The sequence below is a fragment of the Oryzias latipes genome, chromosome 13, assembly GCF_002234675.1.
Source record: "Oryzias latipes chromosome 13, ASM223467v1".
In the NCBI taxonomy this organism is placed as follows: domain Eukaryota; kingdom Metazoa; phylum Chordata; class Actinopteri; order Beloniformes; family Adrianichthyidae; genus Oryzias; species Oryzias latipes.
In genome coordinates this window covers 4,010,913-4,038,142 of record NC_019871.2, presented here as the reverse complement: position 1 = coordinate 4,038,142, position 27,230 = coordinate 4,010,913, and the positions used below count along the sequence as shown (strand labels likewise).

The window sequence follows — 27,230 nt, the reverse complement described above, 5'->3', positions numbered from 1 at the left end:
CTGACGGGATAAGCTCAAAGGTGAGCAATGTATGTTTTAAAAACACATGTGAATTGTGCTGCTATAACTAATTTTCGTAGCCATTTAACTTGTAAAGATTTTTTTGTGTACTTTTTTGCAGTAATATTTGAATCCTGTATAACCAGTTATGCTCAGACATGTTTTTCAGTTCTTTCGTTATACTGTTGTTTGGTAATTGTAATAAATGTCCCAAAGTCACGTGAGAATATTTTTTCATTGTCTTGTGTTTATTTTACTGCAATGATAAAAACATTTTAGCTTTTTTTTTTTTAAGTAAAAACTGGACTTAAAACAAAAGTACAAAAAACAAATATTTATTGACATTTCTGGTTACTTTTACTCTAATTTCGCTTGTTAGTCACCGAATGTTCACATTTAAAGAACTTATCAAATTCAAATTTCCAATATTAACTGTTTCGATGTAAAATTCCTATTTGTTTGTATAAATATTTAGGCGGGAACTGCTGATTTTGGTTCACTTTGTAGAATTTCGACAGTTGATCGCTGACGCCCTCTAGTGTAAAACTATTGACTTACATCTCATCATTTATATTCAATCGAAAGTCGAGTTTGAAGGGTAGGAATTTGTTGATTAAAAGTTAAAAATGCTAATATATATTTAAAAAATCAACTTTTAGTTTCAGATATTGACAGATAACGTTTAATAAATATTAGAGCCGCTGTCTCTTTAACTCCACCGAGTGGCGCTTTATTTGGCAGGAAGTTAGCTGCCGTTAACCGGAAGTTCAACAATGAGGACACTCTAAGGAGCAGGAATTGGCAAAGAGCTTTCCTGCCAGCTTTTTTTTATTCTTTTTAAGAATCCATCTAGAGCAGGTAAAAATCCTCTACGAACCGGGCCGGTCGAAGTCGTTTGGTCCACTTTTCCTCTGGTGCTGTCGAAGCTGTGGCGCCGCGGCGGCTCTGCCTGCGCAGTCATGGCTCGCTGTGGTCGCCTTACCTCGCAGTGGAAAACAGTCAGTGGACCAAAAATCTAACATGTTCAGAAGGTTCTGTGGTTCTGAAGGGGTCGGATTGGAGGTTTATCCTGGTCTGCGGGGACTCGTATTCGGTTCGATTCGCGTGCCGCCTGCAGCTTTGAGACGCTTAGACTAGGAGCTTTAAACGGATTTGTTCTTACCGCGCGCGCGCGCTGCAGAAACAAACGGATTCAAACTAGTTTGACACCAAATCTGTTTCTGTCACATGTTTTGATAGAATCATTCTCCTTATATAACAAGCTTTAGGCTTTTTCTTGCACATTTTGTGTGTCAGAATTAAAAAAATAATAAAACATGTCTTCATGAAAACAACATTTTCCTGATTATTTTAAACATTTCTGTATAAAGATAGGTTAAATTATAATTGGTTTGTGTATAAAGAATAAAAAATGCCTGAGATCAATGTTTTTCTAAATCATGCTTTTGTCAGAAAACTGTTATTTTAAAAGTTTGAAGCTCTGCAAATGCGAGAGAATCGTCTAAATGCTTTAACTTAACATGTTTCTTGCTAAAATCCTGTAAAAAATCTAGTTTTCATCAAAACATTTAATTATGTAAATGATTAAATCCTTTAAAACATATTTTTAAAATAGATCTTAGGTAGAAATGACTTTCTGAAGTCGTATTTAAATATTTTTGGCAGTAGGCGGTCGTTAGTGTAAATATTTCAGGAAATTACTAAATTTGTATAGATGATAGATATAAATATGTATTCATGTACACATGAAAAAATGTTTTTCTGCTTTTGTGACAGGAAACACACAGTTATCCAGCAGAGTTGGAAGGAAAAATGCAGTAATGGTGAGTGAAATCAAGGCTGTGATGTGTTTTTAGATCTATTTCTCTAATGATTTTAGGAGTGAACGGATGAATCGATCGGTTTTTTTCACTGTTAGGTCTTTTTATTTAACTGTATCTGGAGGATTCATCTCGTCCAGTTACAGCATTCATGAGAAAAAGGTTGTCGTCTCTTTGTTAGTCTTCAGCCGTAGATCTGAAGACCAAGGAGGAAAAGGACGCAGAGTTGGACAGACGGATCGAAGCTTTGAGGAAGAAGAATGAGGCTCTGGTCAAGAGGTATCAGGTACAGAAACCCGTCTTTATCTGCAGGTTTGTGTTTCAAAAGAAGGTTTTTGTCCTCCCTTCAGAATTAAAGGTGTCTAGAATGCTTCCAAAGGAGGTGGATTCGTTTTAGTCACTTTCATCGTTTAATGTAAACCCCTTTGCTGTAGCAGCAGATGGTTTCATAAACAGACTTTGCTCCTGCGTTTGCATGCTGATCATGTGTTTGTGCAGTTTCCCCCAGATGTCGATAATCTAAAAGGAAAACAGGATTTACTTGATGAATGTAACTTTTAAAAAAACTCGTTGAGCTTCACTCAAATGATGAGCCAAAGAGTTTGAAAAAGTCCAAAAACATTTATTAAAAAGGCGAAATGAACCAAACGTTGAAACGATCACTTCTTTGCTCCTCTTATTGAATATGAGTCTAGCAAAAATGGTTTCAACAAAGTCAAAAACATACATTTTTACACTTTTTCTAAAAAAAAAAATGTATATACTTCTTTGATAACCCAGAGAAACAAAGACATGTTTGTATGGTGTTATTAATATTTATGTTATTATATGTTATACACGATTTGATTTAAAAATAATACCTGCTTTAGTTTTTTCTGGCTTTTTTTTCCCCAAACAGGAAATTGAGGAAGACAAGAAGATGGCAGAGAAGGAGGGTATTGCCGTGACAACAGGCCGTAAGCCCCGCCCACAGGAGCCAGAATCTGAGCGGCGGAAGACTGAGAAGGAGAACTTTACCGTCACTGTGGACCTCTCCAAACCTGCCGGGGTGAGACGGACCGCCGGGGACGAAGAAAACGCAGACGGTTCCTGCTGTTTTCTCTGTTTCCATAGCGCTCCCAGTGATCTTTTCATGAGGACGTTTAAGCCAAAGTCTGAAAAACCTGTGGCATCGTTTCTGCTGAGCGGCAGGAGTTCATTTCCCATCACGCTTTCCACTCTCTCCGATTAGCTTACAGTTCTATCATGGATCTATTAGTCTGCAGGTGGATGCGTCAGAATGGAGCGGAGCAGAGAAATTGAATATCGCGAACAAATGTCGTTCTTTCCGGCTCCGGTCCCCCCACAAGTGCAAAGATGCTGATGCCCAAGAAGAACCGCATTGCGATCTACGAGCTCCTCTTTAAAGAGGGAGTAATGGTGGCCAAGAAAGATGTCCACCTGGCCAAGCATCCAGAGCTTGCTGACAAGAATGTGCCCAACCTTCATGTGATGAAAGCAATGCAGTCCCTGAAGTCTTGTGGGTATGTCAAGGAGCAATTTGCATGGCGTCATTTTTACTGGTACCTGACCAATGAGGGGATCCAGTACTTGAGGGACTTCCTCCACCTCCCCCCTGAGATTGTTCCTGCCACTCTGCGCCGCCAGACCCGACCTGAGACCGCAAGGCCAAGGCCCAAGGGAATGGAAGGAGAGAGACCTGCTCGGCTTAACCGTGGAGAGGCTGACAGAGATGCCTACAGGCGATCTGCTGCTCCCCCTGGTGCTGACAAGAAAGCAGAGGCTGGTGCTGGGTCTGCTACAGAATTCCACTTTAGAGGTGGATTTGGACGCGGCAGAGGACAGCAGCCTCAGTAAAAGTCATTTTCTGTACAATAAAGAAAATCTAAACGATTAAAAAAAAAAAAAAAAAAAAGAATGGAGCGGAGCAGGGAGCCTAGTTTGTACGTAACAACTACAAGCTTTTTTTCAAACAGCTTTGTTTTTTTTTTCATCTGTTCCCGATTTTACAATGTAACTACATGTCCTGAGAAGAATGGCCACAAGAACACGTTAAAAACACCAAAGACGGCATTTTCATTGGAGCTGCACACAAAATAAGCGAAAAGAGCAGCCAAATTTCAAGACGAATGACTTTAAGCTCCAGAAATCCTAGAAACGGATCCTTCTGTTGACACGATGGCGTTTTTTTGTTCGTCTTTCAGTAAAAGAAACCCTTCAGGGCTCACCACAGAGAATCAACTTTCACATTTGGTGCTGGATGCCCTTTCCTGTCCCAACCCTGTATCTTATCCAGGCTGGGGACCGGCACAGGGAGACCCGGACTCCTGAAGGGTCTTGCCCATGTACACACACAGGGTGTAGCTCACCGCGGCCCCTGACTTCCTGTGTGGCCGTCCTGCGCTAAACCAACGGAGCTATGCAGCCGCTCACAGCAGAGACGGAACTTCCAAATCCTCTTGGGTGTTAAAGACCCGCTCCAGAGAAAACTGCGTTTGGAAGACTCAGATTAAGCATGAAGTAGCATTTCTGAGGACTAATTTATTGAGATTGTTGTGAGTCAGGATCAGATGAGAAAATGCTGCTTGGAGGAGAACATTTTTGTGGCGTAAAAAAATACGCTGGGCCGGTCACAGCCTTCCTGCTCCGCTCCATCCTGATGCCCCCACCTGCAGACAAATAGATGCATCTACGTCTTTTTTTCCACGTCTGAGCTGGAATCTGGATCAGAACTGTACGACTGGACAGCTCCAGCGCTTTCAAAATAGATCTACGGTCTACCCCCGTTTTCTCATGATACCCACATTTACTATCTTGTTTTCACAAGAAAACACTTTTATTCTTTTTGTCTCTTAATAACAAACTAATTCCCCAATGACACGCATTGCCTCCAGCCTGCTTCTCATGCATTATTCTGTAACCATGGAGACGGCCCGCTCCCCTCATCCGGTCACTGAGGAAGTTGACAATAACTGGCTGCGCAGCTGCAGACGGGCCAACCTCCTCAAAAGACGAAGACTGAATCAGACGTCGTTTACGACCGACAACATCAGCGTTAGGCCTGCACAATATACCGCAAATTTATCGTTATCGCAACATCAAGCTGTGCAAGATCGCAAAAGACGGCGAAAATTGCAATAAATGGTAAACCTTAAATGTGCTAAAACAATCTAATGGCAACTTGAAGCATTTAACGGATCAAATAAATCCATTTATGCATTTGACCAATCAGATGGAGCCGTATTGTGTTAGATGTTTGTCACCTATGTCGACGAGGGTCATTTGAAGTATCCTTTTTTAAACTGTTGCAATGAAATGGAAATGATGTTTTTGGTTGTTTTGCTCTTTGTTTATATACTGGAAATTATATCGTTATCGCATTATTAATCACCAATGTCGCATATCGCGAGTTTTCCTCATATCGTGGCGCCTTAGGCAGCGTCATCTCTACCTGAGTTGGACCACGATCAATGAATCAATTAGCAATTAAGCAGTTCTTCTGGTTTCCAACATTTGATTTGCTGCGGATTGTAAAACAAAACCAAAAAAATATTCGTTATCTCATCACAATTTCTCGTCTCGTGATAAGGACATCTGCTGCAGAGGTTGGCGCAGCTGCAGCAGCTGCAGCTGCGCCAACCTCTGCAGCAGATGTCCTTATCACGAGACAACGGGCAGAAAAAAGAGACCGGGAGTTGAAGCTCCATTGGAAGCAAATGCTTACAGACCATCAGAACATTTAATGAATTCAGACGGAAGAGACAAATCACTGATTTCATGGTTAACGTTCCTGAAACCTCACGGCGGCGGCGGCGTCTCCGCTTTGCGTCGGAGCGGAAGTGAAAACTGAGAATCTGTTTCCAACAGGAGAAGCGAGTGGTGAACAACTGGAAACCCGGTACGCCTCGAGGCCGGAAGACGTCGGAAGACGACGACAACCGGGGGGCGAGCGACGGCCACAGCCCCCCGCGGAGGACGGGATCTGGGCGGATGGGGCGAGGAGGTCAGAGGGGCGGAGGCGAAGGCGGAGGCGGTCTGCAAGAGAGGAGGGAGTGGGAATCGAGGACTCACAGAGAGGGGGAGTCTGAGCCTGGAGGCCAGGGACGCAGAGGAGGACGGAGGGGGAGAGGGAGAGGAGGTGGAGGTGGAGGTGGAGGTGGAGGTGGAGGAGGAGGAGGAGGAGAAGGGGGAGGAGAAGGAGGAACTGCAGGTGGAGTGGACAAGAAGTCAAAGGTGGGTGTGGAAGCTGGAAAGTAAAACAAATCTGTTTCTGCCGTTTTCGTGTTTACAGAGTTTTTCCTCAGCGACCTTTTGGCTGCAATGTTTAACTTTGTTTTTATTTTTTGGGGGGGAGGGGGGGGTTTACAAAGGTTTTGTTGCATTCTAACGGTGGGGGGGGGGGGGCATTAAAGACTCCTCACTGTGATTGGATGCTTCTGGACAGGAATGGGAGGAGAGGAGACGTCAGAACATCGAGAAGATGAACGAGGAAATGGAGCGGATAGCGGAGTACGAGCGCGGCCAGCGGGTACCCGTCTCCGTCTCCTAGCAACCGCTTCCTTCTATTCTTTTTTGCCTTTGCCGTGACAGGAAACCCCTTTTTGGATTTTTAGCCAGATGGAGACAAACCGATCCGCAACTTCCTGGACGACCCGAGGCGTTCTGGACCCGTGCCGGACTCCGACCGCAAGGAAGGCAGCCGTAGACATGTGCGAAACTGGGGGGGGCTGGACTTTGACAACGTGAAGACGGGAGCGGAGGTGGAGAGAGAGTGGACTGTAAGTGCTGCGTGTCTGCGGCTCTGCGTGTCTTTTTTTGCTTGTTAAAGGGGGGATTGGTTCTGTGCATATCCGCAGAGCCGGAGGCCGGGTCCAAAGGGTTCCGTGGACATGACCATGTCCATGACGGGCCGGGAGCGAGCGGAGTACCTGCGCTGGAAGAAGGAGCGCGAACTGATTGACGAGGAGAGGCTAGCGCGCCATCGCAATGCCACGGGACAGTGGCGGCGAGAGTGGGACGCCCAGAAGACGGACGGGATGTAAGTGAGGGGGGGGCAGCATGGTGGCAGTGTGTTTGAGTACAAAGAAAGTCCAGCGGTCATCAAACCGGGACTGAAACGGCAGCGATCCTAAACCCAGCAGAAATGGATCCGTGTTCTGGAAAAACCAAATCCAGACCAGAACCAGAATGAAACGCTGTTTATTGACAATACAACATCAAAAACAACGACGTAGGACCGAAAAAACCTAGAAACATTTGGACTTCAAAGCTTCTCAAAACTGACATGAACCAAGAACTCAAAATCTACGGTGGCCCTGAAGTCCAAATCTCTCAACACAAAAACTGATTAAATCTCAGAAATTAAAAAGCAAAACAAATAAAACATTACACTAAAGAAATCAAAACAAAATTCCAGAAATGAAATCAATAAAGTTTTTGGAAAAATAAAAATGTTTTCCAGAAATTCAAATAGTTATAAAATAAAAACAAAATTACTTTTGTTTTCCAAAATGTTTACTTTTTTTTTGGATATGTTTTTATTTTTTTTTTTATTTTCGCTTTCTGGAATTTGTGTTTAGATTTCTAAAATGTAATGTAGTTTCTTTATTGGTATTATTTTTAATTTTTTTGTGATATTTAATGTTAATAGATTAGTTGATTTGGACTTTAGAGCCACCGTAGAAAACCCTTCCCGCTTTGACCATTTGTAGAATCTAATTAAACATTTTAGCATTTTTCACAAAGATTTGGCACATTTTCTCCTTTTCTTTCACTTTATTTTAACTTTAATTGTTTTTCTTTTTTAACAATTGAAGTTTTTTTTTTTTTTTTTTTTTTGGTCAATATTTAACTGACATTCTAGCGTTTCTCTTAATGTTTTTTATGGATTTGGTCTATTCAGCAAATTTACCACAAATTTTGATCTGAAAAATGATCTAAGTGCTGAGAGTAAAACCAGAATAATCCATTGAAAACTGTTTTCATTTGTTAATTTGCTGAGTGGAAATATGAGCTGAAAACAATCAAAAATGTTTTTTCTTTTTTCAAAATAAAAATTTTCCTCTGGAAAAATCTGAAGTTCCACCTCCAGAGAGGCAGCTCCTAGCATGAAGGACAGAGGAGGATCAGGTTGCAAATTCAAACGTTGGTTCTTCTCCACCAAACCGCAAAATATCTGAACATCATGAGCTTTTAGTTCTCTGGCTGATTAATCAGTAAAGATACAGAACATTAAAGCAGAGAAACTTTGAAGGTTTTTACATCATCTGCAGATGCTAGACTGGATATTCTTTGCAAAAGACACAGAACCGGATCTGTCTGTTAAATAAAGCCTCAAAAGTTCAAATGAATCCTCAGGATGGAGGGATAAATGCCCACAATGGTGGAGAAAAGGTCTTTTCCTCCCACCGTCCAGGACGATGCGTTCAACTGCAGGAATGCGATGATGATGGAGGGAGTGGAAACGGGTGGAAACACCGAAAAATAGAGGCGAGGCAAAAAAAACGCAGAAATAATTGCAGAAGCGTAGGCAGGCGCAGAAGCGTAGGCAGGCGCAGAAGCGTAGGCAGGCGCAGAAGTGTTCGCAGGCGCAGAAGTGTTCGCAGGCGCAGAAGCGTAGGCAGGCGCAGAAGCGTAGGCAGGCGCAGAAGTGTTCGCAGGCGCAGAAGCGTAGGCAGGCGCAGAAGTGTTCGCGGATGCAGAAGCGTTCGCAGATGCAGAAGTGATCGCAGACGCAGAAGTGATCGCAGACAAAGAATCGATTGCAAATGCAGAAACGATTGCAGAAGCGTATGCAGGGCCAGAAGCGTTCGCAGATGCAGAATTAATCGCAGACGCAGAAACAATCGCAGAAGTGATTGCAGATGCAGTAGCGATTGTAGAAGCATATTCAGGGCCAGAAGTGTTCGCAGGCGCAGAAATCGTACGCAGACGTCGAAACAATCGCAGACAGAGAAGCGATTGCAGATGCAGAAATGTACCCAGAAACGATCACAGAAGCGTATTAAGGGCCAGAAGTGTTTGCAGGCGCAGAAGCGTTCGCAGACGAAGAAGCATACGCAGGTGTAGAAACAATCGCAGAATTGATCGCAGACAAAGAAACTTTTGCAGACGCAGTTCTGATGTTTGGATTCTTCTGCAGGTTCAAGGATGATTCCCATGTGGCTGCAGAAGGTGTCGCGTCTGAGGCCGGCAGCAGAAGAGGCAAGTCTGCACTCAAACGCGCCACTAGCACACAACAAACACACAAATGCACCACAAACACACACCCCGGGCAGAAGGAGCTCAGCAGCTGTGACCTGAGCTTCTCCTCTCAGGCGCAGCAAATCTGTCCGGACACCAAGTTTCCCCTCCGGCTCATCAAGCCGGTTATGTAAAAGCTCGCCGGTACTCCCCCGAGCCCCAACCAGCCTCCACTTTCCTCCTCCGACCTCTGAGGGTCGTCAGCAAAGCGCCTTCTCCCCATCGCAGTTTGCTGACTTTCACGGGCATAAAGGACCCCCCCCTTCACGGCGTGAAACTCGCTTGGTGTCGCTGCCAAACTCGAGAGTCCATCAAGAGCTTCTGATTCCATTCATTATCTGCGCCAAATGCCAAAACATTTTTGGTGACAATGTCCTGCCTAAAGGAAGAGTTTCCTCAAAGCTAGTGACTCAGACTGAACTGTTTGGAGCTAAAAGAGTCGATAATTAAATAAAAAACTAAAGAAACGCTGCAAAAAGGGAAAGAGGTGATTTAATTTTGATTATGTAACACATCTTATAAGTGAAGATTAATTTTTAATCGGTTCTATTTTTATCTTTTCAACCGAGCTTTACCCCCTCGATGCCTGAAAAGCTTTTATTTTGTAGAGTTATGAGTGAACAGATACAGAAATTTCGATTTCCGAAGCGCAGAATTCCTCTGTGCTGCATCGGGAAATTAATTTTATTGGATTGAAATATAACCAACAAATATACCCGATGGTTAAAATATTTAGAAACCAATTCAAATGAACATTTCAATAAACAAATTAATTTGAAAAATCTCTATTTTCCAAGCTATCATTTAATAATCTAATATAACGTTTGGAGCAAAAAGCTTTTACTTTATTAGGGTAAATTCAGTCACTTCCTGTTGATGCAAAAATTACCTTCTGATGCCAAAATGGTCTCTTTAAATTAAGAGCTGGATGTTGTTCTTACTTCCACTTGCGACAAACTATAATCGTTTTTCTCTCACTTAAATATAAAATCATTTAAACATTTTTTGAAATAATAAATATGAATGAAACATTTTCTTTGGATTGTAACATATTGAGGGCATTTTTAAGGAGCGAACATGTAAATATCCCACTAAGTTGAATTTAGATTGTTTTAAAATGTGAAATCTGAAAACATTTAATCATTTTCAAAATGAACAAAATCTTGTCGGTGCTGCTTGTAAAAGTTCCAGAGTTGGAAGTAGAAAAAAATAAAAGCGGTTAAACAAAAACGAATGGAGAATAAAAAAAACGAGTGTGTCCTCTCTGCAGCACGGCGCCGCCGCTCTGGCAACGCTCCTGGGGGCGGGGCTTCAGGTCAGAGCGTGGTGTGGGGTTGAGACTGATGTGTTTTTGGTCTGAAGTTTGAAACTTTAACACTTCTTTCCGTTTCATAAAGCTGCTCCGCCCCATCAGGACTCTGACTGTCTGGACTTCAACAAACTGCATTTTGTGCATCTTGACCTTTTTTCTCTGCTGACTCTTCGCTTCCCTCCTCATCTCGCATCTTTTCCTCCGTCTTTTAACCTTCATTTCTTCCAAATGTCTTTTATGTTTAATCCCTTTTTCCTAACATGTTTCTTTAATCTCACGCATTTTCTGAATGACTTTTTGCTTCTTTTTTTAATCCAAAAATACTATCTATCTTTTACTTTTAAATGTGCAAAAATATTTAGCTTCAGACTTTTGTTATCCAGTATTTCACTACTTTCTAGCTTCTATTTTCTACAGCTGATTTTTAACTATTAATGCAGAATTTTCTTTTTTTATGTTCAGTTTTCTTTCAGTGTTTTTAACTATTTATTGTGTAATTACTTTGCCAGATTTTTCATTTTCTTTTCAGCCTTTTTCACCTTTTCAGGTCAATTTATATTTTAATAATAATTTAGTTTAGTTGTTATAATTATTATTCATTTGACTGTTTTGAGTTATTCAGATTTTCACATTTCTTTTTCTTTTTAAAGAAACTAAACTTTCTTTCACTTTTATTCAGAAAATGTGATATTTGATGTTAATTTATTTATTTTATTTTATTTTCAGCTGTCCTTAAATTGTTTTGTACATATTTTGTCGTTTTTTTGTTTGAAACTTAATTTATTGGGTCTTATTATTGCGATTATAAACGTTATAAGATAAATTAGCATTTCTACCATTTCTTTTTTATTTTTTTTTTTCTGGAAAGGTTTTGTCACTTTGTGCACTTTTTTCAGCAAATAAAATGTATTATTATTATTATTTTTTGAGCTTTCCTACATTTTTTCTTATAAATTTAGCCTCAAACGTTTGGGTTTAAAAAGTCTTAAAAGGGTTAAAAACGCAGCTTATATATATTTTTAAAGACCACTGGGAACGCTTTTAAAACCCATCAGAAGAGGATTCTTGTGGGACTTTTCCGTGGATTCGGCCTCATTCTGTGAAAAATTACTTCACGGACAAATTCAGGTTCATTCCGTTTTTCCGAAGCGTTCAGACGCCGCTCCAGATTTCTGTTCTGGTTTTGGAAACTGGTTTATTCTGTGTGTATTCGCCTGTCTGAACGTCATTCCTGATTATTATGTTTTCTGTCTCCTGTAACTCAGACGACAGCAAGCGGCCTCCGAGAGCCCCGACATTTGCTGACTTCCTGTCGCAGGGCAAGACGCAGGGAGGCCGGGGGGAGCGGGGCCGAGGGCGGGGCCGCGGACAGAAGCAGAACTACAGGTGTGTTTGTTTGTCTCCCTCTGTGCGGTTGAAGAAGGATTTTATTAATCCTCTCTGAACGCCACTTTTAAGACCCACGGAGAAAAGATTCCAGTTTTTTAGGAAAACTGTGGATTCTGTTGACAGCATGCATGACGACCGCTGGGAGGGGGACCAGGAGGAAGAGGAGGAGGAGAAAAGAGAGGAGAGGCCGAAGAAGAAGGAGGAGAAACAAACTCCTCCCACTCCACAAAAGGTGGAAAGTATTTCTTTAAATGGCGTCATGCTAGCATCACATTAGTTTTAACGTCATGAGTTTGAATCTGTCACGACTTGTCAAAACTCCCATGATGCTTCACTTTACTTTGAGTTCCTTTGGAGTTCTGACTTCAGCGTTTTCCGTAGGTGGAGGAGAAGAATGACGGCGAGGCGGGTGAAGACGATGAGGACGAGTGGGAGGATGCTAGCGATGAAGAGGAAAACGACACGGTGGAGAGAAGAGGCGGCTCGGAATGGGTTGCCAGGGGCGACGGGAAGAAGGATTCTGGGAAGGAAAACAGCAAAGGCAGCACGCCCACGTCTCCCCAGGCTAGATCACGACCGATGTCAACCGGAAACCCCAAAGAGCAGCGCACGCCACGCCCCAAGGTCCACATTCCCTCCCCCGCGGCCGCAGTTCAGGAGCCCGCAGTAGGAGCCAAACCCCTCAGCCCCTTCGACCCGCTGGAGGGTCACCAGCCGGTGTCGGACTGGGGAGAGGAGATGGAGATGGTGTCGCCCCGTTGCAGCTTGGGAAACGAGAGCCCGCTAAAGCCTCTGAGCGCCGAATCCAGCCCTCCGAAGAAGAACGAGGAAGAGGAGGGGCTCCAAGTCGCCAGCGAACCCCCTGAGCCGCAGAGGGCGGAGCCAACAGGTACGCCCGCACGCTCACCTGTTTCGTCACCTGTACACACAATAATTGTGGGGGGACTCTAGATCTGCATTCTGTAACCTAGCAACCAGAACTTAGAGATGAATGGATGGAAGACAAGTTCTTTCCATTTTCACACAGACTTTTCCTTACGCTGACATTTAGTTTATTAACAGTCATACCACAATTTTTATTATTCTAAATTTTATTTTATTTTTCATTTATACTTTTAGTTTTATTTTATTTTTTATTATTTTTACTTTTATTTTGTCTTAATTATATTTTTTATTATTTACTTTTAAAAAATTTTTTATCTTATATATTTTTATTTTGACTTTTATTTTGTTTTATTGAATTTTTTAAGATCATTTTTTCTGTTATTATTATATTTGGCATTTTTTGTATTTTAAATATATATATTTTACTATTCTTTTGTTATATTGATTTTTTGTTATTATTTTTACTTTTATATTTTATATTTTTAATTTTTACTTTTTTTTTCTATTATTTATTTTCAAATTATTTTTACTTTCATATTTCGATATATTTTTATTTTTATTCTCTGGTCCTGCTCAGCAGCTGAAGAGCAGCTGAAGGCCTCTGCTGTCAGATTTTACTGTTATACTTTAATTCAGAAAACTTTTGGAATTTTGAATAAACTCCCAGAAGCTCCTGGGGATGCTATTTAAAAATATTCAAAATGAAAGATTTAAAATTTGGTGGGAAGTTTCAGGATGATCAGACTTTTTTCTGTTTCAGATTTATTGAAGTCAAAAGCAATAAAAATAAAAATATTTTTCTTTTCCTCCATTTTGTTTTCTCCTCCCCAGCTGCTCCTCCTTCTGCTCCTTCAGAAAAAACTCACCAGTCTGTAACCGGGTCAGAACCAGAGGCGGCCCCCACAGAGTCCCTCCCCGATGTGGTCGTTGACTCCGCCCCCTCACAGGTCACAGAGGACCAGGATGCACCTGTTCAGTCAGAAGGTGAACAACCAGTCAATCTGACAGGTTTTTACAGTAAAACAAACCAAAAAGCTAATTGTGATTTAAAATAAAATGTTTTTATGTAGAGCAGCACAAACAACAAACATTAAAAGCAAATTTATTGAATGGTTTGTGAAGACTGGGATGATCTAACGAAGAGGAAATTAGACAGAAGAAGAAATAACAAGACAGAAGTCCTAACCATTGATTTTAATATTTATATTTTTGGTAAATGACCATGGTATGAGTGGGAGCGGGCTCTTCCAGCAACCGGAAGATGAGATTAAGTTTTACATTTACCGATTAAGTCACAATTAATCATCCAAAGTTGGATGCATGTGTTTATAAATATTTGTCTCTTTTGTTTGTCTTCTTTTGTATTGTTTTTGTTTGTTTACTTGAATTTATGTGATGAAAAATTTTTGTTGTTGTTTTTCCCCCCCAAACAATCTCGCATTTACTGTCCTGGCTTTGTGTTCACCGTCTGACAGCGGACCGACCCGACCCGGCCTGCACCCCGCCTGAGGCCCAGCAGAACCCCCCTGATCCAGCAGCAGGGGTAGAGGACGCCGCGGCGCCCGGAGAGACCGGAGCCGCTCCAGAAGCAGCAGCAGAGCCGGCGCCGACCTCAGAGCAGACGCCTCCTTCAGGTGTGACCCCGCCCCCTCCGACATCATTTCTCACACTCCCTCTGGTCTGGCTTGGCTTTTGTGGGTGCCCCGTCACACACGAGCTGGGCTTCCTGGTTGAGACTCCGCCCCCTTTAGGATGTTGATAGACCACGCCTCTTCCTCTGAACTTTCTCGTCTTGTTCTCTTCTTTGTGGTGTAAAAAACTTTCTCCAAATTAATTTCTTTACCCCTCAGGTAAAATTATTTGAGGTTTGGGAGTCAAACTTGAGCTTCGAGGACGAGCGCCATTTTTTTAGGCGTTTTACGCCGACGAGCGCAGAAGGGCGTTTCCCTCCTCAGCTCTGGAGTCCGACAGGAAGCAGAAGGCGTAAGAAACGACACGTGACTCTGTCTCCTGTGTGAAAGCGAAGCACTCTGCGGTTTTCTTCCAACATTAGTCTGAACGTCCACAGATTGGTGGTGGCGGGGGCCACCAGCAGGGGGAGGAGTCACTCCTAATGTTTCCACGGGAGCGGCGGATCTCTGTGGTTTCAGCCGAGTGAAGGAACCACAGACTCATCGCCTTTGTCTTTGCAGCCACTTAGCGCCTGTTGGGAAGCATTCCAGTTCACCAGCGTGCTTTTAGTTTGAAAGTCTCAACTTAATGAGGCATAAAAACACTTTAGTCCATTAATGATCTTTTTTTTTAAATCATGCTGAAGAAACATTATCTATGTTCATTTTCTTTGGCTTTAGAATAATAATGATAAAAACCAAATAAAGGCTGGTAGATCATATCATCTGGTAAAAGTATTTGCCCCCTTCCTTAGTTATTTTCAATTTTTTTTTTTTTTTTTTGTTAGTTAAAAATAAACAATTGTCCTGAATATTTTCAAAGGCAGTTTTTATTTTTATTTTTTTGGATAATTTAAATAGTACAATATTTTTAAGTATTTGCCCCCTTAAGGCCCGTACACACCGGGACGAATATTCGCCAGCGTTTTTCGCCACGTTTTTTTTGTTCACACCCAGGCGATTTTCGCTGACGATGAGCCGAGCCAACATGCAATTTCATTCCCTGACATTAGATGGCGCTTAATGTAAAACAGAAATACTCCTGTACACAAGGTGGCGCTGCGCAACTATACGCTTCTTAAAGTCGCTTTTCACTCAGAAGAAGAGAGCAAGTTTTTAGGCGCTTGTCAGAATCATAGAAAGAAAACATGAATATTTCAAGAACCAGTAGCTCCAACTGGTGCTTGGTTCGGGGATATTTTAGAATGTCCGTCATTATTGCTTCGCGGCAGTGTAGACGCTACTTGGCGTCTAACTTCTTCGCTGGTATGTGTGCTCAGCAAGGCAGTTTTGTGTTTGAGCGCCCCCAAGTTGTGTTTTACTGTAACTTCAGAAGCTCCAGACACGTGTGCAAAAGCGCCATTCTCATTGGTCGAATACATTTCGGCGTGGAAAAGGTCTTGGTGGTAAAGGCGGTGTAGTTTGATGGTCTGGACAGAATAAGTTTGACTTTTTTGTTTTGTTGGAGCCAAAAGCTTTTTTTTTTTTTTTTTTTTAATTTAGGAGGGGTGCTAATACTTTTTTTTACAAATCTGTATTTATAAGTTATCGGTTCTTAGATGTTAGTTTTTTTTAATGTTCAAAGTTAACAAAAGAATTTAACATTTTTAAAAGCATTTGTAAGAAAGTTTTTCCTTTTTTTTGGGGTGAAATTTGGATTTTATTGTGAAAATCTCTGGCTGGATGGTTGCACAGACTCGTCGGCTGTGTGTCGACAGCTGCCTGCAGCTTCCCGCCCGTCCTCTGGCTCCAGTTTGCACCTCTCCTGACTCATTTGCTTCAGATGAGCTCATCTGCGCCGGCGAGTGTGCACGTGTAATGGGCGCTCTGTCGTCTGGAAAGGCGGGGAGGCGGGGCCGCGGCGAAGCTTTTTAAGTGGTTTTTCTTTCAGAGGAAATGAGCTGCAGGATGGATGGAGGAGCAGATAGAAGTCTGATTGAATTAAACTGTTTCTGAGAATCTGTGCAGATGACGGCGAGGAAAAAAACAAACCTGGAGCGGCAAAACTCGTATTTATGGGAGTTTTTAAAGAAAACAAAGTCCCACATTCCCAGTTTGACTCACAGAATCATAAAAAAAATCAAATTATTTAATAAGTAGATGATTTTTATTTTTTCTTATGTGTTTGCATCAACAGACTGAACCAGAAAGGATGAAGATCCTCTTGGATGAAGATGAACAAATGATTTGAACCATCCAGAGGAGGAGGAGGAGGAGGAGGAGCATCTCCTTCATGACCTGCATCTTCCTGATGCTTTTGCTCTGAGCCGCTGCCTCACATCTGGATCCACATCCCTTTCAGAACAAAAGCACCAAATGGAAGTTCAGCGTCAGAACTTCTGGTTTGGGTTTCACCTCTTCAGGCTTTTCTGCATGAAGAAGATCCGACAATAAGATGCTTTCATTTCTGTCTTTGGCTCGTCAAACAACTAATCATGTTTTCTTTTGTATTTCTTCGATGAATTGTGCTTTTTTTGTGTGCGATAATCAGTCTTTGTGAGAACCTCTCCATGAACTTTGTCAAAAACGTTTTTTATTTGATCGACTGGCTTCCAGAAGCTGCAGATGGAAACCTGGATCTGCATCCCAAACGCTGGTTTCAATCTTGATTCCTGCTGATACCTCCTGGAGTCTGAAGCTCCTCTCTACTTCGTACCAGAATGACGGCTGTCACATTTCAGATTGAGGTTCCTCCTCATGCGTTCCACTCTGAATCATGTCCTCCTGAGGCCGCGGTGACTCGGATGCAAACACACCTTTCTTATGCCGTAGCTGTTTCTGCATTTTAAAGACTTTATTGTACTTTAAATTAAGGACTACTCCTTTATTTGTCTATACATTTTTCTGTTACTACCGAGTGGAAGCTCAGTTTCCTGAGCGGAGTGGAGCCGTCTCCCGGGTTTGTCTAAAAAGGGAAGAATCAACAGGGTTGCTTTATTGTCTTTAAGCTGTAGATCTGACAGAATAAAAAATATATGCATTTATGCTGAACAAAAGTGCAGGATGTAATGTTGCATTTTCTTCTGTTTTTATTTTTTTATTTGGTAAACTTCGTTGGTCCCCTTCCTCAGTTCGTTGAGTGTTTATGTGAACTGGACTGAGTGACTCCTCCCCCCCTGGTGTTACAAACAGGAAGGACCTACTGGTTCCAAGAAGCCAAAATCTCAGGCTATGTCCGAATTCCCACCTCAATACCTAACTACTAAAAAACTATATAGTGCCGCAATTTCTTTTTTTGGCAAAAACTGTTCCGATGCAATGCATTGTGGTCTATATTTGTTGATCTAGTGAGCATCGATGCACACTGGTTTTTCGTAGAGACTTCTGGGAAATTTTCTTGGGCGCTGGATTTTAGAATTGTATGCTATGCCCGAACTCCCACCCTAACCCCTACATAGTTCACTATATAGGGCGTTTGCCATTTTGTAGTTCTGTCTGAATCTACAATCCCAAAATCCAGTGCACTAGAAATTTCCCAGAAGTCTCTCAGAAAAACCAGTGTGCATAGATGCTCACTAGATCAGCGAATATAGACCACAATGCATCGCATTGGAACTTTTTTTGCCAAAATTTATTTCAATGGATTTTTTTAAATAAACCAACAATTTTATCTTCAGAAGACAATGGACTCAGATAAAAACGCTCATATCAAGTAGATTTTAACTTGAAATCGACATCATATCCGCGGTTTAAAAACGTTTTTAAAAGTACTGAGCATGGTGTTTGAATTGCTTTTATTTGAATTGTTTGAAGTGGCGCTACATAGTAGCACTATATAGTTGTTTAGTAGTCAGGGGTTAGGGTGGGAATTTGGACAGTACTACAAAATGGCGAACGCACTTTATAGTGAGTAGGGAAGGAATTCAGACACAGCCATAGACGTCTATAGAGACATAATCAGCTGTTAGTGATTTTATTGGTCAGAATAACCATTGTTGCTGTGATACCTTTTCTTGAAACATTTATTGGATCGTCCTAATTTTCTTTCTGCAGTGCAAGTTATAAACTGACCATGCCTCAATACAAGTAGGCGGAGCCTCCTGGCCCACACATCCAACGTTGAAAACGTTTGACAGATTTCATGTAACCTGCTTTCAGGTGGTAGGGGTGTGGTCTTCCAACGAGCGCCCCGGATTGGTGAGAGTAGGTCGCCTGTGACGCGTTCACTCTGACCCATCACTGCTTCCTGACGACGTCTGGCTCAAACATCCGTATCGCCCCCAAAAATGCCAACCTTATAGACTTAACTTCAGTCTCCATTTTTACAGTCAATGATGAGACTTTATGTTGCCATGGCAACTGAGCGTCAGAACTTTAAAGTAACTTTTTTTTCTGTATTTCCTTGTTTGCTGCATTTTTTAAGAGAATTTATCTTTAACTAAAAAATGATCCGCAGTCAAATTTGAGCTAAACTTCAAACAATTCATGTTAACCCATTGATGTAGAAAGCTGAAAAACTATCAATATTCTATATTAACATTCTCGAGCAAATTTTCAGTTTTTTTTGCTTGACTCCACCCTTTTTTACCGTCTCCATAGTGACCACGAAAATTCTTAAGGTTTTTATTTTATCTGCCCACTTTGGCCCTAAACTACCCTGATTAAATTCTTTAGATTTTTTTTCTTAAATTATTATCTGTTATTTTAATAGAAAATATTTCGAATTTTGTTTGTTTTTGCCAAAAGATAACTTTTATGCTACCACGTCGGAGTCGGAAGTTCCATTTTTTTATTTTTTATAATGAAGATGGTGAATGTTTTTCACATTCATGTAGTTATAAAACCACTGCGGCGCTTTACAGCAGTGACCCTGACAGGAAGGTTAACGCTATTTTTAATTTGTTATAAAATCTGCTTCAGACCGGAAGTTAAAATCAACTTTGGCGATTGAAGATTTTCTTCTATTCTGCTGCGGGACGTTTCTCTCCCTGGGACCCAGTCCTTGGATGTTGCTTGCTTTCTGCTCCTCCTCGCTTCAAGCGTCGTGAAATCACAAAAAAAAAAAGAACCGCAGTCATCCCGGAAATGAGGCACTCTGTCCTTCAAAATAAAACATTGGAACAACGCTGTACTTTCTGTTTAAATGTTAGATTTAATGGGTTGCTTTATATGGAAGCGAATCTGTAGCATAATTAAAAATAAAAGTCAAAACCAGAAATGTTTTTTTTTTTCATTTTCAAAATGTAACTGCATTTTTTGACTCAAAATTAAAATGAAAAAGTAATCCACCAAAATGCTTTTTCATTTTCTACTTCAACACTGCTTATTCTGTCACTTAATTAAAATGATAATGAAAATGGTATTTGACATTTCATTTTCAAAAAGTTCTCTGGTAAATGTGTAGCAAAATTCATTTAGAAATGTCTAATTTGACAATTAAAATGGATTAACAGAAATGCTTTTTCATTTTCAGAATGTAACTGCATCAAATGACTCAAAATTAAAATGAAAAATCAATACTTCAACATGCTTTTTCATTTCTACTTAAAAACAGCTTATTCTGTGTCATAATTAAAACAAAAATGCAAAGAGGGGATTGCATTTTCATTTTCACATCCACCCTGCGAATATTGTCGCATTATTCAATTCGACTTATCTTTTCCAGAGGGGAGGCGGGGCGATGACGTCACTGCTTTCTCCGTGTGTGTTGCTGCTAAGAGACACAGACATGCTAGGAGCAGTGGAGCTTTGTGTTAGCGGCATAATCATACCAGTAATAAAAGCACATTTAGAATATAGTCTCCTGATGACATTGAATGGGTTCTCTGATGAATTTGAACAAAGGTGGCTCCATTATTCCAAACGACACAGCAAAAACAATTCTATTCTTTTCCAGACTAAGTCATTCATTCTGGGGGCTCCCTTTTGTCTGATTCTATCTCATGGATTGGTTTACTTCTTGCTTATTTTAATTTACTCTTCTGAGAAATCTGGGCATGTGTTAAGTTACAATTGTTGGAATCTATTATATTTTCTAAGGCTTTAATAGAGAGGGTTGGTGCGGTTTTGTGTTTCTCTTTATTATTTTTATTTTTCTCTTGCTTTTTGGTGTTTTTGTTTTGTTTTCAGTTTTTTATTTTATTTAACTTATAAAAAAAAGAAGATTTTGCAAAAGTCCTTTTATTTCGACTGGTGTCTGGGATTTGATGGACATTTTGTACAATTTCTGCATACAACAAATAAAGTTGGGGAATAAAAAAAAAGAATGTAGTCTCCTGGAGCTTTGCGCTGATTTTGCTGTTCGAGGACAGCTGGAGCCCCATAAACAGCTATAGCAGATTTCACTAGGGCGGCCGTGGTGCAGAGGTAGGGCGGTCGACCCATGATCGTAATATTGCAGGTTCGATTCCCGCCTTGCACACCCATGAGTCAAAGTGTCCTTGGACAAGATACTGAACCCCACCTTGCCTCTGGTGGTAGGTGGGCAGCGTGTTTGGCAGCAGAGCTGCCACCAGTGTGTGAATGGGTCTGTGACTGTAAAGCACTTTGTCCTTGTAGAAAAGCACTATTGAAGTATACATCATTTACCATGCTAAACATTTGCTGGTTGGACCAACACACACTCTGAATGTTTGTTGGTCCTAAATGTGCTTTTATTGTTGTGATTATTATTCAGGGCCTGCTCGCTCATATATATTTTTTTAAATCCGTTCGGTATTGATTTTTCATTTTAATTCTGAGTTATTTGATGCAGTTACATTTTGAAAGTGAAAAAGCATTTCTGTTAATCCATTTTAATTGTCAAATTAGACAATAAGGGAACTTTTTGAAAATGAAATGTCAAATACCGTTTTCATTATCATTTAAATTTAGTGACAAAATAGGCAGTGTTGAAGAAGAAAATGAAAAAGCATTTTGGTGGATTGCTTTTTCATTTTAATTTTGAGTCAAAAAATGCAGGTACAGTTTGAAAATGAAAAAGCATTTCTGGTTTTGACTTTTATTTTCAATTATGCTACAGAATCGCTTCCATAGGTTGATGTGGGTGAAGATGGAGTGGCTATTCTCTAAATAATATATGAGCAGTTGTGGCTTTTGTGAGTTCATTTGGTTAAAAATATCCACTTAAAAACCTTTTCTGTGCCACATGCTGCATAGTTCAGATTGTAAAATGTCTTTTGAGTTTAGTTTGTCTTTTGCTTTATTTTATTTTATGATTACGTATAACATATGTTAAGTCGTAATAGTGTATATAGGTGTGGATTCTTCTTTTTGTTAAATGTTATTACTTTTTGTATTTTTGCACATTTTAAATACCCTTTCATTCTTTTTGCACAATCCTGTTGTTTATTTTTTTACACTGATCTTCTGTAGAAATTGAATTTGCCCAACGTGGGATCAATAAATATCTTATCTTATGGAAGTAGTTTATACAGGATGCTATGAAATCACAGCCTCCATCCAAATAGCCCATCTTTCCCTGCAAAAAATACAATTTTAGAAATAACTTTCTCATCTCTTGTGAAGTTAACCTTTTACACTTGAGACAGTGGTCAAACAGGAACTTTAAGGAGTGACTTTATTTAGAAAAAACCAAAAGAAAGAAAGAAAAAAAAACCTGTAAAAACACACCTTGATGTTTTTTACTTTGAAATTTAATGTAGGCCTTTTTTAATTTTAACAAAACAATATTTCATAACCAAGTTATTCAAAATAGTTTTTTAATTAAAAAGAAGTGCCATTAGAACACTAAAACTTGTATCTCTAAAGTTATCAATATAAGAAATTGTTTTGTCATCACAGCTCTGTGTCGGTGTAAATCTATATCTTAACAACATATTACAATCTAATGAAATATGATATGATATAATGTAAAAACTTTAATAGTTTATTTTAAAATCGTGTATATAGGAAAAAGATTGTTGTGAAAAGCAGTTTATATAGTTATTGTCATTATTTAAAACAAAAGATCTTCAGCTAAAATAATTATTTTAAAATATTTAATTATATATCCTGTTTTAATTTTCTTTATCATTTGCAAATGGTTTCTGTTTAGAAAAAAAAAGTTCAACCCTGAAGTTTTTACCGCTTTATTTTGAAAAGCGGGACCGGAAACGGTCTCTCTGAATTTCCGTTACTTGACAGTGGTCCCGTCTGTCTCGTGCCTGGAAAGCGCCGCAGAGTTCACTCCGTCCGGTGCGCTAGAGGCTCGCGGGGGTCAGAGAGCGTCGGTGTCCTGCGGTTCCTGCAGCGGAGCAAAGGCGCTGCTCTGCGGTGATTCGCCGCTCCTCCCCAGAGCGGACAGGCGTCCCTGTCCGGACTCAGATGAGCAGACTTCCCGCCACGGAGCAGAAGATTCCAGCGCTCCGTCCGAGATGAAAGCAGCCGGCAGGCAGAGCAACTCCACCGTGGAGAAGCTGAACATGGAGCGGAGGCCGAGCTATCCCGGAGAGCAGCTGCGGGCCAAACACGCCAACATGTCCACTAAGATCTGGGTGAAAGTGGCCATGGCCATCGCTTACTTCCTCTGCGTGTCCGTGGCCGCTTTCATCCTGGTCATCTACTACACTTTCTTCTGGAAGGAGAGGAACTGCAACACCTCGGTCAACAGCACCGCGCCAAACAGCACCGCGGCTCCGGGTTAGGACGCAGGTGACCTGGCAGGGGGCTCAGCCAAGGATGGAGAAGAACAGGAAGGGTGGAGGAGCAGCAGTGTTTGGCTTGCAGGGCTCAGGTGGAGGTTTTCTTCTTCTCTCTCTTAATCTCCTTTTTTTGGGGCATAGCTCAAGCTCCAAAATACCCCCCACAGAGCTTGTAGAGATATTGCTCCTTTGGTGCTCAAAGTGGCGTCTTCCACCGGCTCCCAACTCCCCCATGACCCCCTTCTGGCATTGACTAGGCTACCCGGATCTTCTGGTTTCTCCCAAAGAGACTCTTCCTCACATTCGGATGTGCATGAAAAAGCCAAAAAAATATCAGAGCGCCCCCCAACACCTAAAAACGGAACAGCCCCAGGGGCCAAAAACAGCCACCCACGCTACGTTTTTTTCTGAGACTGTTCCAATCAAAACTCCTGAGACCCAATAATCTGCCCTGAGGGACCTCCTTCTAAATGACCTTCAACTGGATTCAGTGAGATTTGAACCCCCCCGCTCCCCTCCCTCTGGAGCTCTGCAACCTTACCAGGATTTGATCCCCTATGAGGAGATCTTCAAATGCGTTGACTCCTTCTGGTTCTTTGAAAGAACAGACTAAACTAATGGTAACCAACAGTCTGCCCTGAGGGACACCTTTGTTTAATCATCTAGACTCAAAGAACTCAAGACAAAAACTTGAACTGAACTTTGTTTTTTCAGGAAGAATTGTGTAAACACAACTCTAGTTTGAAACCGTGGAACCAAATGAGCTCTCTAAAAAAGTACTTGCACTCATGACCCAATAATCTACCATGAGGTACACCTGTTGTTGGATTTTAGTGAAATTCCTCCCTCGAGCAGGACAGAAGTTCTTCTTTAGAGTTTAAACCCTCTGTGAACTGCTTTTCACCTTAAATCTGGACTTTCTGAAGTTGTAGAATCTTCTTAGACTTAATTAAAAACCCCTTAACATGTCAGAAAACTCTAAATCTGCGTCCAGTCGGATCTCTTGGTTTGACCAAAACCCCGAAGACAAACAGAATTTCATCTTCAACTAGTTCTTTTTAGATCTAAAGGCCGTGTTACACAGCAACTACGTACTTTTTGATCCTATAACACGGATGAAAATTGGTCATATGTGAATATACGGGGAAAAGGTTTTTGTCTCCATGTTAAATTTTCACAGATGTATCGTGAATGAATCTTTAAACCACGCAAAGAATACGTAAATCTACGTATAGCACGAACCGTGTGTGATTGTTGCGCTGTTTATATGCAATTCTTTAGCGGTTTGTTTGTCAATTCTTTATTTTTTAGGTGATATGTGCACCGTATGTGCGATATGAAAGTAATACATCGGCGGTACATGCGTGAAAAGTCCGTTAGACATATGTGGAACGGTTGTGGAAAGCCATAAATTTGCGTATGCATCTCGCAAAAACCACGCACAATCGCATAGGATTTGTGTGAAAATTGTGCATAGACTACGTAAAATATAATAAACTGAGTAATTCTCAAAAAATTTCAACAGCTGAAAACACGTAAAGACCAGTCGGTCGCACGTATCACGAAAGACCAAAGTGTCATACGTGGACTGTGCGTAAAATGTACGTAGCGGTTGTGTGACGCCACACGGCTTTGAACTCCGTTCAGACCGGGCGAGTGACGCGGGTTCTTGAATCCGTGATTAGTCCATGGAGTTCACGCGGGACTGTCGCTACCCGATACTAGCGCAAGTCCGCCACCTATAGTTAAGAGAGGTTTGGTATGAAATGTTGAAGCGGTGGGAATCTTGTCCCAGGTTTTATCCTTCACAGATCTATTCCGGGACATGAATATCATAGAATTCTGGCAGACACAAACTGCAATTATTAATATTCCCTCCTTAATCAATTTACAAACGGTCGGCACTTCCATGAATGAAACGGTACGCCATCCACACGTCACAGCCAAATCGGAGTCCCTGATGGGTCGAAGTTTGACCTGATTTAACCTCTAATGAGTGTTCATGTTTTGTACGTAGAGCCCAAAAACGGTTCTACGCATATACGTGAGGGTTTTGAACACAGAAACCTTTTTGGAAGTGGGTTGCTGAGGGCGGCGTGACCGTAGCTTTACAGCAAAGAAAGTTTCCCTTTAAAGAACCGACAAAAAAACCCAAAGACTCTCCGGCCCCCCATCGCCAAACTCCTCCAAGGTGTTTTATCTTTCAAAACTGGGAGCGAAGGATCCCGCTAGAAGAAATCACATTTAAGAAAATGAACTGTAAACAAGACTAAAACCTTCTGAGAGAGCAGAGAACTCATCTTGATTACCTGGAAAAACCCATCAAGGAAGCCTAGACCTCCGTTCTTCAGAAACCCTGAAGTGTGACTCTAGAACTGTTTTAGCTGAACAACCTCCACATATCTGCAAGTATGAGAAAACTCTTCACTGGAACTTCATCAGGTTCCCTCGATGAATCTTGAGAGCGTAAAAAAGCCATTAAAAAACCCCTTAACCACCTTTTCACCCAGCATGAAAACCCTTACATATATGTTGAAGGGCTTTAGAGCAGCGTCTGCACCTAGTTCCATGCTTTGGAGAAAGACAAGAGATTTCCCTGGAACTTTGTGACTTGTGGATTCCACGCAGAGACCCTGAACCCCAAAGACCCCGTCGGTTTCCTGTCGGCACAGCCACAGGCTTCCCTGACCCGCAGCGGTGGACTGGATCTTCTCTCCAAAGCTTTTTGATTCAGGGATCGGGAGGAACTTCACTGCACTGTAGCGGACGTCGTCCACACGGTTCCCTCCGGGAGCCGCATGAACCGCAGGTTGATCGCTCACCGTTTTTTAGAGCAGAGTTCGCCTTTCGTTGCCTCACAGAATGAGCTAAAGTAGCCGACGCGAGTCCAGCTGGGACCTCGCTCATCACCTGCTCGTTTGCATAACTGTTATTAGACTGTTTTCTTTACGATGTAGCCTTGAGAATCTCCTGCTATGGTATAAACTATGCATTTATTCCATGGTGTGTGTGTTTGTATTCTGCTGTCAGCAAATGAGGGAAAACAGGCGGGGATCTGGTGGCGAAGCAGCACCGGGCGGGAGCAGCTGGGATGACGTCAATCCCACCCTGCTTTTATAGAAACGACCTCTTTTTTTTCCTGCAACCCGCCTGGATCTGTGCTTTCAGCTGCCACACGGGCAGCGTCTCGGGCCTTCCGTCTGACCTGTGTGCGCATGTTTGGTGACGCAGTCAAACGTCTCCAGGCTTCCCTTCGTTAAAGATCCACTGCCACGATAACGGGGTTTTCAACATCTTCTTGTGGCATTGTTCTCATGATGGAGGACAAGACAATTAAGCATACAATCACATTTCTGAGCTTTTCTTCATCCAAATTCATTGTGAATCAGGAGAAGACACACACAAAAAGTGGCGTTTAAAAAAAGGCCGTATTTGTGACGTGGGCGGGGCACCAGCTCCATGCTCCGCCCCATTCTTATGCATCCACTTGCAGACAAGTCTGATCTGATATCTGAACTGTACGGCTGAAAGGCTCCAATATTAGTCGCCATTTTCGTTGCACCGCTAATGCTAGGTTGGGGGGGGGTTGGGGGGCTGTCAGCTAGCAGGAGAGCGTGCAAAGGTGACGGGAAGTGGGGGTGAGCTTATTCCCCGAACTACTATAAAACTATATAGTGCTGCTATGTAGCTCCATGAATTTTAAATGTCATTCGACAACATGCTTACTACTTTTTTTTTTTTAAACGGCGAAAATGATGTCATCGATTTCACAAAGTGAAACATCTAATTGATATGAGCGTTTTGCGACAATTATTTATGAATCTACTGTCTTCCAAAGATAAAAACGTTGATGGTTTATTACAAAAATACATTTAAATGAAAGTTTTTGGCAAAAATTGTTCTGATGCAATGCATTGTGGTCCATATTCGCCGATCTAGTGAGCATCGACGCACACTGGTTTTTCGCAGAGACTTCTGGGAAATTTCTAGGGCACTGGATTTTGGAATTTTAGATTCAGACAGAGCTAAAAAATGAATAACGCTCTACATAGTGCACTATATAGGGGTTAGTGCGGGAATTCTGACACAACCTAAGTCGGTAAATAAGGAAAGAACCACGGAAGTGTCATGATTACGGCTAAATGTTGCTCGTTTTGATTCAAAACTCGCAGAGAAAGGTCGTCTTTATTCGCGAGGGACACTCTGAGTATCAGTGCAGCTCAAATGACAAAATGCACCACGGATAAGTGCATTAGGCGCCCGGCTGTGGCGCTGCACGCCTGCCCTGCTGGTCCCCGGAGACAGAACAGGGAGGCAACCTTTCCGTGTT

The 27,230-nt window shown here is 41.6% G+C and overlaps 2 protein-coding genes across 2 annotated transcripts; both read left to right on the top strand.

Annotated features, from left to right (window-relative positions):
- Nucleotides 1-731: 731 nt before the first annotated feature.
- Nucleotides 732-17,317, top strand: ccdc9 (coiled-coil domain containing 9). The gene is made up of 15 exons (XM_023961496.1): nucleotides 732-858; nucleotides 1,777-1,823; nucleotides 2,002-2,106; nucleotides 2,719-2,868; nucleotides 5,688-6,053; nucleotides 6,265-6,348; nucleotides 6,434-6,598; nucleotides 6,677-6,858; nucleotides 8,962-9,023; nucleotides 11,640-11,760; nucleotides 11,887-11,995; nucleotides 12,145-12,652; nucleotides 13,480-13,632; nucleotides 14,124-14,282; nucleotides 16,456-17,317. Exons 2-15 carry the CDS (start codon nucleotides 1,821-1,823, stop codon nucleotides 16,458-16,460), a joined length of 2,172 nt encoding a protein of 723 aa, XP_023817264.1. The 5' UTR covers nucleotides 732-858; nucleotides 1,777-1,820; the 3' UTR covers nucleotides 16,461-17,317.
- LOC105355366 (40S ribosomal protein S10) lies at nucleotides 3,121-3,715 on the top strand. The gene has a single exon (XM_011482229.3). The coding sequence runs from the start codon at nucleotides 3,177-3,179 to the stop codon at nucleotides 3,675-3,677; it is 501 nt and encodes a 166-aa protein (XP_011480531.1). The 5' UTR covers nucleotides 3,121-3,176; the 3' UTR covers nucleotides 3,678-3,715.
- Nucleotides 17,318-27,230: the final 9,913 nt, after the last annotated feature.

Coding starts and splice junctions, on each gene's coding strand:
- ccdc9 (XM_023961496.1), top strand. Junction 2,107..2,718: donor CTCTGGTCAAGAGGTATCAG/GTACAGAAACCC, acceptor TTCCCCAAACAG/GAAATTGAGGAAGACAAGAA. Junction 11,996..12,144: donor CTCCTCCCACTCCACAAAAG/GTGGAAAGTATT, acceptor CGTTTTCCGTAG/GTGGAGGAGAAGAATGACGG.
- LOC105355366 (XM_011482229.3), top strand. CDS start 3,177: ATGCTGATGCCCAAGAAGAACCGCATTGCGATCTACGAGCTCCTCTTT.